The sequence below is a fragment of the Plecotus auritus genome (assembly GCF_963455305.1).
Source record: "Plecotus auritus genome assembly, chromosome: 13".
NCBI lineage: Eukaryota > Metazoa > Chordata > Mammalia > Chiroptera > Vespertilionidae > Plecotus > Plecotus auritus.
Window position 1 is genome coordinate 22,852,671 of NC_137779.1, and position 15,703 is coordinate 22,868,373.

At 50.0% G+C, this 15,703-nt stretch overlaps 1 protein-coding gene across 4 annotated transcripts in view; it reads right to left on the reverse strand.

The window, feature by feature from the left end:
• The window catches only part of OPCML (opioid binding protein/cell adhesion molecule like), a 936,906-nt gene extending 922,482 nt beyond the window's left edge, over positions 1–14,424 (reverse strand). For 2 of the 4 annotated variants that reach the window (XM_080649645.1, XM_080649642.1), the window contains exon 1: positions 14,013–14,326. In XM_080649645.1, coding sequence (XP_080505771.1) covers positions 14,013–14,073 — 61 coding nt within the window. In that variant the 5' untranslated portion in view covers positions 14,074–14,326. Of the gene's footprint in view, positions 1–14,012 lie in introns of all 4 variants that reach the window. The other 2 variants (XM_080649639.1, XM_080649646.1) reach the window with 2 other exon arrangements.
• Positions 14,425–15,703: the final 1,279 nt, after the last annotated feature.

Below are 15,703 nucleotides of genomic sequence, written 5' to 3' on the forward strand. Positions count from 1 at the left end.
AAGTTCCTATTTTTATGGATTTACATTTTCAACTTTGTGTCATCGTACATCTACAGTGACATATCATTTCCACATAAATAAATACATCATGTGTACATGCTTTAATACAAAAAGTTTGCAGACCGCTGGTACTGGAGTGGGTCTTAATTATTTTTAAGAGTGAAAGAGAATTGTGTAAAACAAGTGAAAATGGAACTACTCTGATTGATACAGGGTACTTGGGGTCAGGGAGTGTTGCCCCGAACCTGTGGGAATCTGAGCAACACAAAGAGAAAACCATAGGCAGCTGCAGGAAGTGATCTGAGAGGCATCATCTTTGGGGAAAGAAGACAAGTTAGAGGTGGGCAAACTCCTGAGCAAGGCCATCAGTGTAAGGACCCAAAGAGCAATAGAGAGAGAACTAACTAGGGCAGTGGTCAGCAAACCGCGGCTCGCGAGCCACATGCGGCTCTTTGGCCCCTTGAGTGTGGCTCTTCCACAAAATACCATGGCCTGGGCGAGTCTATTTTGAAGAAGCGGCGTTAGAAGAAGTTTAAGTTTAAAAAATTTGGCTCTCAAAAGAAATTTCAATCATTGTACTGTTGTTATTTGGCTCTGTTGACTAATGAGTTTGCCGACCACTGAACTAGGGGAAGCAAACCAGGTAGGAGTAAAGAATTGTGAAGTAGGGAGGTTGGAATTGGATGATTTTCCCTAGTCAAACTGAGTAAATGAGTAACTACAGTAGCTCTTAAAGGGGCATCTGTGGCCATGGGAGTCTGCAGGGAAGGGACAATCAAGGATGTCTGCTTGGCTGAGCACCATCTACTGAATTGGCAAGGAAGACTAAAAAATTCTTTAAGTCCCCTTCCGTTTCTGACATTCTAGAACTGGAAGACCACAAGGTCCAGAAGCAATGCTTTCCTTTAGCACTCCAAAGTGGAGTGCCATGCCATTTTTGACAACCTTCGAAAGCAAAAAAGATTTTTTTTTTGAGGGAGTGAGGATAGACTCCCACCCACTGAACTACAAACAAACTTGCAGGGCTCTGGACAAAAGCAAAAATTGTTGGTGAAGAGCAGGAGTGGTTGACTTACTAGCAACGATGGTTCATCAAGAGGAAGTGCAGTGCTGTGTGGTTTGGGTGGGTGGTAAACAGAAGTAGGGTGGAGGTCAGGCTCTTGTTGTACACACCAAGATGCCCTGTGCTTGCCCCTTAGGACTTTTGATGTTTCCGGGTTGCATGCCTTGCTCTCTGCTACCTTGGGCAAGGGTCTGCACACAGAGGTTTTTGCCCCAGTGGGGGATAATCCTTGAAAGCCTCTATACACCCCCTCAACCCTGGGCTCCAAGGCAAGAACAGGCCTCGGGCTCTGACGTCCTTCTCTCTGCTGCATTATCAGCTCTCCTCACTGATGGCTGCCTCAGCTTCTGTCTCGGTCTCTGTCCCTGTGCCCTCTTGCCTGGTGCCTGGTGCGCCGCCTTTAACCTTCCTTGTCTTTTGCTTTCAGTCATTCCCAGCTCCACTTTCTTCTTAACTTCCTTCCAGCTTTAACCCTTGTCCTCTGGCTTCACACTGACTTAGCTGTGCACCAGCACCTGCTCAGTACCACACAAAGGAGGGAGCCTCAAGGAATTTTTGAGAGCGTACTTAAGATATTTCTTATATGTCTACTAGATGCCCGGTGTATGAAATTTGTGCACGGGGATTGGGGGGTGTCCCTCAACCCAGCCTGCACCCTCTCCAATCTGAGACATCCCTCTCACAATCCAGGACTGCTGGCTCCCAACCACTCGCCTGCCTGCATGCCTGATTGCCCCTAACCGCTTCTGCCTGCAAGCCTGATCACCCCCTAACCACTCCCCTGCCAGCCTGATTGACGCCTAACTGTTCCCCTGCTGGCCCAATTGCCCCTAACTGCCCTCCCCTGCAGGCCTGGTCACCCCTAACTGCCCTCCCCTGCTGGCCTGGTCATCCCCAACTGCCCTCTCCTGCAGGCCTGGTTGCCTCCAATTGCCCTCCCCTGCAGGCCTGGGTCCCCCCCAACTGCCCTCCACTGTCAGGCCAGTCACCCCTAACTGCCCTCCCCTACTGGCTTGATCACCCACAACTTCCCTCCCCTGCAGGCCATCTTGTGGCGGCCATCTTGTGTCCACATGGGGGTGGCCATCTTGTGTGTTGGAGTGATGGTCAATTTGCATATTACCTCTTTGTTATATAGGATTTCATTGAGAAAAATAAAGTCCAATTAAAGACCTAAGTGAAAGATCTGCTAATGAAGAACCAAGTCCTACAGCCAACATCTGGAGCCATCACAGAAGGACAAGCTAAACTGGAGAGCTTTGTCTTTAATGAAAAATCTATCACAACCACTCTCTTCCCAGATGTCACCATCAAAAAGCAGCAGAAAAAAAAAAACATAGCCATTAAGACTAAAAATGAAGGGGAATAGAGAATGTAAGATGCATTTACAAGGAAGGAGCGGAGGCTATAATGTAATTGATTTCTCTCCTATCCTCCTGATCTCTCTTCTATTACATCTGCTTTTCAACCACAGCATAAAATCTTATTTCGATACTAAAAACAAAATACCTCCCTGTGGCCTCCCAGGCACATAGGTTTCAATGGTGCTTCTGGAAGGCTAACCTGGGGGACATATCTCTGGTTTCTCTGCTCCTCTAATCTACGAGCAGATGTGCCCGCTAGGCAAACCTGACTTTCATGCTCTGCCCTGGCTTCCCAGGAAGTGCCCACTGTTTCTATGACACTTGACCACATCATCACAGCTTCCGATGCATATGAACGAGAACTGGCACTGGGAGTTGGGAGCTGAGCAGTTCAAAACCAAAGCCAGATGGTATAGCCTGGCATCTCTGAGAGTCTGCCCATCTAAAGCTAGGCCAGGAGACCTTTATAAATATTACAATCTGATTTTTAAAATGAGTGTTTGAATTCCAAAGGGGAACTACAGCAGTGTCCCATCCCACTTCACACAAGACAAAGACTCGATATGTAGTTAAGATATAAGCAAGCTCTACTCTACCCCAAAGACCCAGCTTAGAGTCAAGGCCACAGGATGTAGCTACTCAAAAGACAGCCCCAAAAGCATTCAGTGCAGTGTGCTTGGGAGGGTGCTCATCTCGAGGGCCCTTTTCAGAACTGTGGGCCAGCTCACTGTCTCCACTCAGGCTGGGTCTTTCTCTGAGGCTACTGAAAAGCTGAGCATGTTGGATTAGGGCAGGGTACAAGACAGGTGTGTGACTGCAGATTACTCCCTTTGTACCACCCAAGCACACCACTGAATCTATGACCTCATTCTGGACTCAGCCCATCATAGGCCGCACGGCTTTGCAGTCACCTGAGATACTGTGTGGTTTCCCCTTGGGCAATCTAATCCCTGGGAACGCACTAATCAGCCCATATAGAAGGAAATTAGTCAGTCCCCTCCCCAGTATGTGTTCAGACGAGCCAAAGTATCCCCTCTTTCCACAAAAGTAGCATTTCCATATGCACATCGCTCCCTTAAATTCTCTTTGTAGTGAGCCCAAGCTTAGAGGCAGATTGTGTCAGCCCAGGCTTGGCACTCAGAGGGATGAAGAGCACTTTTCACCTGACTTTAGGCTCCATTCTGGAGCTCTTCTCTATCCCCATCTGAATCTCTTTCATCCCAACCCCAAATGCAGACTCCACATTCTTGTCAGCCGGGGAACCATGAATCCCTTACCAGTACTCTCCATGGAAAAAAGAGAAGCCGAACAAACCTTGCTCCAAGCTTAGGAAAGTGAATGCAGGCATCCCCGGAAAGAGGCCTTCTACTCCAAACCAATGTCACAGCACTTGGGTATATGTCCCACTGCTAATGATAACCATGACCCATAGTAGTCAGAGCAGGAGAGAAAATCAGGAGTGAAGAGGCTGACACAGAAGAAGATGAGAGAAATATCCAGATAGAAATGGCCAACCCAAGGGATGCAGTAAGACCTGGCAACCTGGAACTGTGGTACCCTTCAGAGAGGGCATCGCTATCATGCACTTCTTATGACCTTTCCGGCTGAAATAGGAAGTAGGTAAAACAGTGTTGGAGAGGTTGAGCCCCCTGCCAGTTCCAAAGTGCAGAGGCAAAGCCAGAGGCCCTGTCTCTGAGTCCTAGGTCAGTGCTTCTCTACTCTCCCACGGTGATGGCAGGAGAGCTAACTGTCTACATTTAAACTAGATCATTTAAATTAGGGAAGTAAAGACACAGTCATGTAGGTCATAATAAAGAATGGGCCACGCTTCATGGACATTGTGGGGGCTAATCCGTGGCAGTTTTAAGGCAGGGCCCTTTCACTCCCAGGATTTTGCCCCAAACAAAAGGAGGGTAGGGCCCATCAGGAAAGATGCAGACTCCTAATAGCTTTCATCATTCTTCCCATCCAGGACTCACCCAGAGAGGCACACACCCTAGTGCCAAGAAAGACTGGGCACTCACTTCTCCATGGGATAAGGCCAGGAGACTCCCAAGGAAACTCCAGCTTCTCTTGGGGTCTGTAGGCTGATGGGTTATTTCCATTGTCCACATTCTCTCTTCCAACATTCTTCTCCCTTTGAGGAGTGTGGGAAATCCCTTGGCACTGGGCGGTTCAGAAGAGCCATGTTGGATTATGCAGAGAAGCTAAGGGCTTCCTTAGGTCTGTCTTCCTGGGAATAGAAATGTCCTTGGGTACTTGGCCCCACCACTGTCATGTTTCAGCAATTCTACCATCATATATATGTATGTGTGTGTATGTATATGTGTGTGTATATATATATATTTGCGTGTGTATGTGTGTGTATGTATGTGTGTGTGTGTGCGTATATATATATATATATATATACATATATATATATATATATATATATATATTTGCATTCATCCTTGATCATGTCCAGCATTCTGAATCTAAACTTTTACATTTCATTCTGAATTTGTCTACAGCTGGTTTGAACTTGATTGTGCCCAACCCCATGTTGTCGATTATGAAGGCAACTAGTGGTGATGGTGGTGGTAGAAGTGGGGAAGTAAGAAGACCTCTTTTGGTCTGTTCACTCACTAATAAACAGGATAATCATGATGTACATGGATGCACTTTGTACACTGTAAGTCACCATTATATCATAAATCATCAATACAGGGATTATGGCATTCTGTGTGTGTTTTCTCTTGGCTTAGTGCAGAGCCAAGACCAAAAAGATTTAAATCAGATGTTCTGATGGGATAGTGATAATAAAGGCAGGTGTCTCTCACAGTGTACGTATAGATCAAACAAGTCAGGTTAACACACATCCAAAATCTGGTACTGAACTGCTTACTCTGAGCATTCCTTCTGCATATCAAGAAACAATTATTTTCTAGAAGTCTCCGAGTTCAGGTACAATGGTCATTCAGAGTATGAGATGCCCCTGAAAAAAAACAAAAAACAGGCTTCTCTTTTGTTTCTTGACCTGTCACCTTAATCCTTAGGTAAAAGATATCATGGAGTTACCCTGTTCCATGATGCTCTTTGCCATCACATCCGTATTTGTTTAAGGCATGTCTGTCTCTATTGCTAGACTGTGTACTTCAAGACCATAAGGATCAGCATGATTTTTGTTCAGGCATTGCATTTCTAGTGCCTAGCATAATACTTGTCACATAGTAGTCACTCAATAAATAACATGTGAAGTAAGTAAATGTACTTGCTACTTAAAGAACTCGGAGACGAATCAGGCAAGATCCCTGCTGTTCGCAATCCCACGGGCATGAAATAGCAACTCTGAAATAGGCTACTATGAAAAGTGACTCGGTACAAGAAATGATAAAATTCTACTTCTTCTGGTTTGCTGAGACTCTTTTTATCTTTTCTATGTGAACATCAACCCATTTCAGGAGCATGACTCACTCCAATGCCACTGCGTGTCCCTATCCCTAACCCAACATTTCACCCCTTGTGAACAACACAATTCCACCTTGTGTTGGTTCAGCGTGTACTTGTTGGCACCACGGGGATGCCTCTACATTTTCAAATAATTGAGGCCACTTCAACAGACATCCTAATTAAATCTGCTGAGTAATTTTGGTTTATATGAAACCAGTAGCCCACATCAGGGCCTACATCTGTGTTTACGGAATGACTCTCACTCTCGGGCATGTCTGTCGCAACGTGTGATGTGAAATCCGAAAGCACTAGGCTCCAGCTCTGAGCTGCTGTGTGTGTTTGGTTGGTAGCTTGGAGCTGGTGTTTATTGACAAACACGGGAATGAGTAATCATTATAAGCATTCTTTGCACATTTTTATCTCCCGTTAGCAAAGCACATCCCCAAGCCTCTCTGTCCTCATTCTGCAGATGGGGAAGCTGGAAGGCTGGCCAAGACCTAGGGTCCCAGATGCCTCTGAGGATTCAGTGGGGTGGAAGAGAATGATAGAATAGATAAGCTGACACTTGGTATTTTTGTGACCTTGGCTGGTTATTCATCCATTTGTCCATTCATTCATACACTCACTCATTCAACAAATACATTTTGAGTACTTGTTCTATATCTGTCACTCTGCTAGAGAACAAAATAGATGAATCGTGGTCTAGGGAGAAAAGAGAAATATAAGGCAAATTACTTTAAAATATACGGATTCACCCTAGCCAGTTTTTCTCAGTGGTAGAGCGTTGGCCCATGGACTGAAGGGTCTCAGGTTGGATTCCAGTCAAGGGCTCCTAGCTCGGTTGCAAGTTTGAGCCCCAGGTCGGGGAACATGCGTGAGGCAACCAATCGATGTGTCTCTCACATCCATGCTTCTCTTCCTCCTCTGTCTCTCCCCCTCTCTTCCGCTCTCTCTAAAAATATCAGTGGAAAAAAGTGTCATTGGGTGAGGATTAACATATATATATATATATATACATACATACTCATAATGTTAGAAAGGAGAAACCTGTTATTGTGGACTTTATTACACTTATTGCATAATAAAGATAGAGACCTAACCTACTTCAGAACCTCGAGAATGTTCTCCTGGAAAAGCACAATTTAAGCTGAACCTCAAAGGATGGAAAAGATGTTTAGACAGAAACAACCTGTCCCCTGCCTATCTCACAATTCCTGGATGGCAAACAAATGAGACCAACGGTAACCTCCCAGGTCAACCATAAAGCAGGAGACTAGTACAACAACCACATAAACTCCCAATAGTCAGGAAACAGCATTTGTAAATTCGTGTCCTTAGGTGACAAGGTTCAAGGATTTAAAAAAAAAAAAAAAAAAGTGTTCATCAGGCCACCTCAGAGTCTGGCTCTTGAGAGGCCAAATGTGCTGGAGTTCTCCATGCTGGGTTTTGGTGAGCACCTGACTGTCCCTTAGTCACTTCCCAGGACGTGCAAGCAGCATTCTCATCAATGGCCTGCACTGACTCATCTCGGCCCTTCCCAGGTCTCTCACACAGTATCTCTGCTCCCTGAAGGAAATGTGACTGCATCATGATAATGCTTTGCGCTTACCCAGCACATCACCCAGGGCTGTCTCAAAGCATTTTGCAAATAATTAATAAGTTCGCCTAGCGACTGCAGCGGAGCCTCTAGACTCGCAGCACCAAGGGGTCTGGGCTGGAGGGGATGATGTAAATGGAGTGCAAAGCCTACGTCTAGCCCGGCTCTGGGACACAGAGCTAGTGGGGGGCTGTGCAGGAGGGCGAGGCCTCTGAGTCACTCGGGGAAGCATTCACCTACGCATGGCCATGGCTGTGTGTGGGGCAGCCTGCTGCTGAAGGTGCCCACGTGGAGACCAAGGGTTGGGGGCTGCCGCAGGGAGTTCTGAAGGGTGGAGATGGGAGTCCTGGGGAAGTGGCTTGCTTTCTTGAAGAAGTTGTGGATGTGATTTTGAGAAGAGCAAGACTCTGACTTGGAAGCATGTGTGTGTGTGCGTGTGTGTGTGTGTGTGTGTGTGTTGACATGAGTGGGAGAGGGTGACGTGAGGAGGGTATGTATGCTCACTCACCTACGGGAAGGCCATAGTAAGCACATGTGTCTTCAGGTTTGTCTCTGTCTGTAGAATTTATTTCTACTCCATTCTCAGTGTTACCTTCAATCCTGCTCGGGCCTACAAATACCACCTTCTTGGGACGTGAGTGGAGTGGTGCAGAAGCGTAGCAAATGGAGCTATGTCCATGCCCCGCTGTGGCCCACCTCCTCGCCCCTCAGGAAAAGGCAGAGACAACAAGGCCTCACAGATTAAGAAGCAAAGTCTAGCTCTTAGTATAAAAGGACCAGAGGCACAGACATCTGCAGGGCCCAGAGCTTGGCGTCTTAGCAGGGTCAGGAGGAGTGGGAGAGGAGAGCAGAGCTGTCCCCAGGTGATGCCAGCCTGTCCCCTTCCTCCTTCCTGCCTGGCCCCTCGTGTCTGGAAGGTACCACTCAGCATCCAGAGGTGCTAACAGCCACCGCGGCTGACAGCCTGGCTTGTCAGTGGCCACGGGCCATCTGCGGGCTGACACTTGAGTTCATTGACAGGAATAGCTAGGTTTTGCTTTCCATCGCTCCTTCTCCCCAGCTCAGGCAGCTGCAGGCGGTGGCAGCGATCCATGGCTCCTATCCAGTGAGCCAGGCACAGGAAAACCATAGCCCACGGGCCGAAGGTAGCAGAGCTCCTGGAGTACCAACAGGCAGAGGCTGATGCACAAGGCCATGGGCGTAGCACCCCACCTAGACCCCTCAAAGCAATATTTTAGGAGACCAAAGGGGCCGTGTCTACTGCCCTCACTTTGTACACAGAGAAACCACGGTCCAAGAAGCTCTGAGCTAGCATGCATATTTCATTGGGGTCCAAAAAAAGAAAAAGACTGAATAATTTCCTGTTTTACTGGATCTATATTTCTTGAGACAGGATAATACCGCACCTAATGTATGTGTTTCATCGGAATCTATATAAAGTCTAATTGAATAAATAAATTGGGGGGGACTGTGTTCAGCTAGTTTTCATCGCTGTGACAAAGACATGAGTCGGGATGGTCCAGCTTTGCCTCCGTCTCCAGCAATAAGGCAAGCCCTCTCCCCTCCCCTTCTCTTTTTGCCCCATTACTAGGAGTCCAGGGTGTGTTTGTATGTTAAAAAATCTCATCCAGCCGAAACCGGTTTGGCTCAGTGGATAGAGCGTCGGCCTGCGGACTGAAGGGTCCCTGGTTCGATTCCGGTCAAGGGCATGTACCTTGGTTGCAGGCACATCCTCAGTGGGAGGTGTGCAGGAGGCAGCTGATCGATGTTTCTCTCTCATCGATGTTTCTAGCTCTCTATCCCTCTCCCTTCCTCTCTGTGAAATATCAATAAAATATATTTTAAAAAAAAATCTCATCCATGTTTATCTCATTATCATCTATCCCAGTGGTCGGCAAACTGCGGCTCTGTTGACTAATGAGTTTGCCAACCACTGATCTATCCTATGCTTTCGGCTACTCTGTCCTACTGGAAACAGGAAGAATGCATCCCTGGAACCCATCCTACGGAGTGGTAGACTGAGACCCAGAGAGCTACCCAAGCAAACCTCAGAGAGCTCCCAGGCAGAGTTTCAGTTCTGCTGTCGGCAACAGAGGTTCGGGTCGAGTCCCACCTCATGGCAAGAGCCTCTGCCTGGGGAAGCTCTGCCACAGAGTGAGGTATGGTTCCTGGTGGCTGGTGGGAGAGGCCCAGACCTGCTAAACAACAAACCCAGGCAAATGCCAACTGTTTAAGGAATCCCCTGTCGTCTCCCAGGCAATAGGACGTGGCAGAGGGTGCCAAGAATGAGAGAAAGCCCAGAGGCAGGCAGGACTGAAGCAATACAAGAGAACCTCGAGCCATTTGGGGTCTCTGATCAATCTCACTCGGAGCAACTCTGCCCAGCTCCCAAGCTACTGAAAGCATTTTTATGAGGCAGCCTGCACCTGTCTCCTTCTCCCAGTCTGCTCCTGCCCCAGGCTCAACGCTGACAGGAAGTGGTCTGACCTTATTAACGCGGCTATCATTTTAAGGGATTGAGGGCCACAGGACAGCTTGGAGACTGCGGGAGGGAGGGCACAGATCTATGACGGGCAGAGAGGTGATGAGGTCTTGATCATAACTGGACTCTGAGTCCTTGTTCATGTATTTTACCGTCACTCTGGGTCTAGGCGTTTCCCGGTGGCGAATGATTCGCTTACTGGATCCCTCATGCAAACCCAGGCAACCTTAGCAGGTTCCTCAACACTGTGCTGGGGAGCGGGGAGGGGTGGGGAAAGGAATCCCTGGAACCCTCCCCCATGTCTCACCCCAAAGCCAAGCATCCAGCCTAAAGACCCCACAGTCCAGGGCACTTCCCTGAAGGAGGCTGTGAGCAGGTGTGTGCTGGGGAAGAGAAACCCTATCCCTCTCAGAAGTGTCTGTCCACGTCAAGGCTTGCTGCTCCTGATAGTGCCATGCGTAGCAAGACACGGGAGGCCCGGCTGCAGCTGTGAGTGCTGCCTCACAGACTGGACATTGTTTGGTCCAGTACAGGTAGCCGGAGAGGCCTCACCGTTAACTCTCTGGCTAGAGTCACAAGCCAGAAGAAGGCACAGTGGGATGAGCTGAGGAAAGGGGGCAATGAGCTACACTAGAGAAAAGGAGCCCTCCAGGCTGGAGATTCACTCCTCCTCGCAGTGAGCTGGCTGTTTGGGGGGCAGTGCTTGGCCACTAAAGGTAGCAACGCCCCCATCGCACCCCATGCCACTGCCCTCCCATTTCTCAGAGCTGAAGGACAAAAGGCAGGCAGAACACGAGTTTCCATCTGAAGACTGTAGGCCAGGACCTGGTGCTTGATAAAAATACCTGTCTGCAGTGGGGGTAGAAGTCTGTGGTTTTTTAAAAATATTTTTTAAATTATATATATACATATTGATTTCAGAGAGGAAGGGAGAGAGAGAAAGTGACAGAAACATCAATGATGAGAGAGAATCATTGATCGGCTGCCTCCTGCACACCCCCTAACTGGGGATCAAGCCCACAACCCGGCACATGCCCTTGACCGGAATCGAACCCAGGATCCTTCAGTCCACAGGCCGATGCTCTATCCACGGAGCCAAACCAGCTAGGGCAGAAGTCTGTGTTTTAATCTGTCCCTCCCCCAGGTGATTCTGATGCAAATGTCCAGCAGCCTTCACTTCCTGCTTCTCCGGGTTTGTTTCAGCCACCTACTCATCTTCCCACAAAGCCCCAAGGCCCAAGGTCCCAAAGCTCCCAGCTCAGAGTCTCATCTGTTCTCCCTCCTCGGACAACAGAAGTACCCTTACTCTCAGTGTTCAGGGCTCCAGGAGTGTCTTAAGCCGCAGCTTAAGTTAGGGTGCTTCTAAGGGACAATCTAATTGTCAAGAGAGACCCTCTCCCCGTCTTGGGTGTGGGCTCCTTACAGTCTTCACTTGTTACCGCCTTCCCCATCCCAGAGATTCTGCCTAGAAAAGCGATTTGTGACCATCGGTCTCCCCTGGAAGGCGCTGGGCGACAATAGCATTAGCCTTAAAATTAGTCTGGGATGAAAACGTGTTTTCCCAAGAAACAGAAAGCCGCAGAATAAGATGGCATGGAGGCCTAATCAGGTCAGAGTTCCATGATGACATTAGCCTCTGTCTTTAGATACAGGCCAAGTAAATGGCTAACGAGCGGGTATTAACCTCGATGGGAGAAAAAGCACCCTTTGATACCAAGAGGGGTGGGAAGCTGAAAACATAATAAAGGAAGTAAAATAAGTGAGGAAGGAGAAGTCACAAGGAAGCCCTTGCAACTGACCAGAACTTCTGGATGCAGCCAGGTTCCCTCTCTCCCAGGAACCCTTCAAGAAGTGATGTCCCCTTCTCTCCAGGTGCACCTCTCAAGGCCAACTTCCCCTCCTCTGCTCGAGACCCCCCGAGGCCAGGTTCCTGGCACAGAGGGCATGACATGATGAGCAGTCAGTCCTAGAGTAGGTCGCTCTGGTGGCCTGCCTTCCCTCTTCACAGGAAATGCTTTATTCTGGAGACAGCTGACTGGCCGGCAGGCTGAGGCCATTCCCTGGGCCCAGCCGGCTTTCATGTGGCTGCCTCCCCCAGGAGCAAAGCCAGGCTCCCCACCAGCGGAGTGGAGCCATGTTTGGGGTGCCATGGGGACTCTACAGGGAGGCAGCTCCCCGATCGTTTGCTTCCATAGGGTGCGCTGCAATGCAGCTTCCGCTGCTGGGGCTCACTCCCTGCCTCTGGGGAAGTGTAATTTTCTGATTCCTGCTACAGGGAGAGCAAGCACACCGCCGGCATTCCATGGGGTGGGGTCCTGAGCCCCATCATTCTGCTCACCTGTGCCCAGAACGGTGGTAGGAGGGAAATGAGAGGCTAGGAAGTGCCAGGAGCTGTCTCCCAGGCGTGGACTGGCACACACAGGCAAGTGTGTCTTCTCACACTGTGGACCCAAAGCGCCTACCTGGCTCCCTCTACAGGCGGGAGCAGGAACTGCGTGTTCGTTGCCTGTCCTGCCTTCCCCACTGACATCCCCTCCCAGGCCTGAATCTGGAAGATCAGCGGTAGCACCCCTACTCTGAACTTCTGGGCCTAAAACAAACAGCTGGGACCATGGCTATGCGGAGCCCATCTCTGCTAGACAAAGTGCGGTGTTAAAGAAAGCATTACAGAACATGCAGCGGGTTTCTCCTTTTCTCTTTCTCCCACATAAACTCCCATTTGTCTGATTTCTCTTCGGTCGTTTACAAAAATACTTAGGGATTTATGTTTCTAAAAGCAAAAAAAAAAAAAAAAAGTGATTTGAATATGAAAATGTAAAATCCTGTGTTTTACCTATATCAGGATATGTAAGATCTCAGAATCTTAGTATTTATGTCATCTACATGAAATTTTAGGTTTAAGCTAATGTTAAATCAAATTCATGTATCTCAGTTTGCAGGGGGAAGGGGGAAAGAACATTTTCCTGGGCTGGGGTTCAGTGCGGGAACCCCACAGACCCTTCCATGCTCCCACATCCTTGGCAAGCCTAGCCCAGCCCTTGAGCATTGTTTGAAGGATGCCTGCAGGCATGCAGTTGATGGCTGGAGGGAACGGCGGGCATGCAATTAGCAAATCTATTAAAACGGTTGGGTTTTGCAACACTTCCACTCAGCTTACTCTGGGAGGATTGCAGCATCTCACCTGGGCCACTGCGGATGTGTTTTCCCCCAAACCTGGGGCTGCTCTGATAGGTAGGATCCCATTTAAATCATTAGCTGAGATAGGGAAGATGCTGGGGGGGGGGGGGGGGGAGCCTGGGGAATCAGCCCAGCCTTCCTTCTGACTGAGCATTTCAAATTCCATCCAGTGCCATTCCCGCTTCCCTCCTGAGGTGTCAAAGGGAGAAACTGGAAGGATGTGGATTTTCAAGTGCATCATCTGCCCATTTGGTGGAGTGCTAAAGAAAGGATGAGACTTGGAAGAAGGACTGTGTGTGAAACCCTGAAATTCAGGAGCCAAGGAGAAGGAGGGGGGAGAGAAAGGAGCTGAAGTGAGAGAGAGAGAGAGAGTAGGGAGAGAGAACTCTCTGAAGGAAGAGAAGGAGAGGGAGAGAGAAAAGGGACAGGAAGAGAGGGGGGGAATAGACACAGGGAGATGCAGAGGTAGAGCCTGGAGCAGAGAGACCACGGTGGAGAAAGGATGCCCCGGCTATCGTGCGGGTCTCCACAGAAGTGGTGAGGAGGATGCGGGATTGGGAGCTGACAGCCCCCTCTTCTCCTACCCCTGGGACCACAACTGGTTAATGCCATTCGGTCCCCTTTGCAGTCACAGCAGCGCCTCGCCGCGCAGCGCGGTGCAGACTCGAACCCAGCTCACCAGATCGCATCGCCGGGACCAGCGAGCAAACCCCGTGCTGCAAGCAGCTGCGCGCGTGTGAGTGAGCGGGTGTGTGCGCGCGTGCACACAGCCAGCACCTCTCTCCCTCACACGCAGCTCACACTCCCTCCTGCCCCCCCTGGGCTCTCCTTCCTCCCCCTCCTCTCCTGCTCTCACAGCTCGGCGTCTCCGGCACCGCAGACCCCCGTCGTCCCCGGTACCTGGGATGAAGAGCAGGGCGGTTGTGGCGGAGAAGACGACCCAGCAGGCGGGGTGGTACATCTTGAGGCTGCGGTGTCTCTCTGGGCTGCGGCTGCGGGGCTGGCTGCCGCTTCTGCTGCTGCTCCGGCTGCCTGCCGCCTTCCTCTGTGCTGAATCCTGAGCAGGTTTAAATCCAATGTTTGCAAAGGGAGGGAGAGAGCAGAAGAGAGAGGGAGCAAGAGAGAGCGCGCGAGCGAAGGGCGCAGCCAGGCAGCAGCGTCTCTGGGTTTTTTTCTCGCACAAACACACAACTGGTGAGAAGCATCAGCGCCAAGCTGTGCAGGGCTCCGAGCGGCCCTCCTCCGAGGCACGCATTGGCTCCACTCTCCCCAGCGTCACCCGGACTCTCTCCTATTTGGGAGGCTCTACTCTGAGGGTAGTTGAAGCTGCCCCTGCTTCGCCACTCAGCCGGAGCCCAGCCGTGTGCGCTGGCACCGTGTACATATGCCATGCGGGGTGTGTGGCTCCTGTGGGCACACAGCAGCGCCCTGCTGGGCGGTGGGGAGGGGGTGCTGGGAGTGTGGGTACTGACCTTCCCCAAGCAGGGCTCAGAGCGCAAGAGAGCCAAGGTGACCAAAGTTCATGCAAATGCCTTCTCGGTGTTCTTGCTTCCTAGCCCAGGCAGGAGCCTGACCCACAGGGACACCGAGACCTTAAAATCTGCACCCCGAGCCCCCATCCTGCCATTCAGAGCCCTTGGAGGCCATTCAGTGTTCCCAGCAGGAAGATGGGTGCGTTAGGGTTTCTCGGGGAGAATGCAGCGAATTGGTCAGCTCCCTGCAATTGGGATATTCTGAAACTCTACGAAGGCAAAATGCCATAAGAGCCCAAACAATCGCTGTGATTACAGCACTGGCAGGGATATTCAGATTAGATCTCAAGGAGGCAGAAACTGGCTGAAGTCATGGGGAATTTTTAAGAGAAGGCCACGGAGGGGTGCCTACCTGAGACTTCCTGCCTCCTGCCTTTCTTCCCTGGTCCCAGTCCTGTCTGTCCCGCTCTGGAAAAGCGGTTTATAGGAACAGCGTTTCTCTAAAAGGCCCACAGCCCTCCCAAAAGCAGCCTGGGAGCAACGTGCTTGGCCTGGTGCGTCAATGCTTTCCCTCTAAAGGAGGATCTGCCCAACTTTGAGGCTCCGTGATAGAAGCAGCGCTAGGCGTTATCGAAGGGACTGGGCACATATATTAATACATGATTTCTGTCCCAGAGTGTCCTCCAGAGGCCCCATGGTGACCTGGGTCCCTTCCCAGCTCCCTGTGCATGGCTCAAGAGCTGTGTCTGTCCCAGTATGCAAGCCTTCTTCCCGCCTCCTGGGCTGCAGTCCTGATGTTTTCCCAAGTGCCTGCGACGGCGCACGTGCTCACATTTATTATTTTACTAAATTCTCACCAGAGCCCTGCCACCTAGGCGTTATCTTCCCCCCGCCCCCCCCCCCCCCCCGGGTTTAATAGGCCGAAACTGATGTTCAGAGATGTTTAGCAACTCGCTAAAGGCCACACAGCTCATCAGAGTCAGGATTCAAACCCAGGTCTGTCCTACGGCAAAATCCACCCAGTTTCCAAGCAGCTGTGCCTACGACCAATTGCCAACAAGTTATTTCCGTCTAATAGAGTTCCCTTTCTGCAAAATTAAACCAGATGGCTTTAAAGAA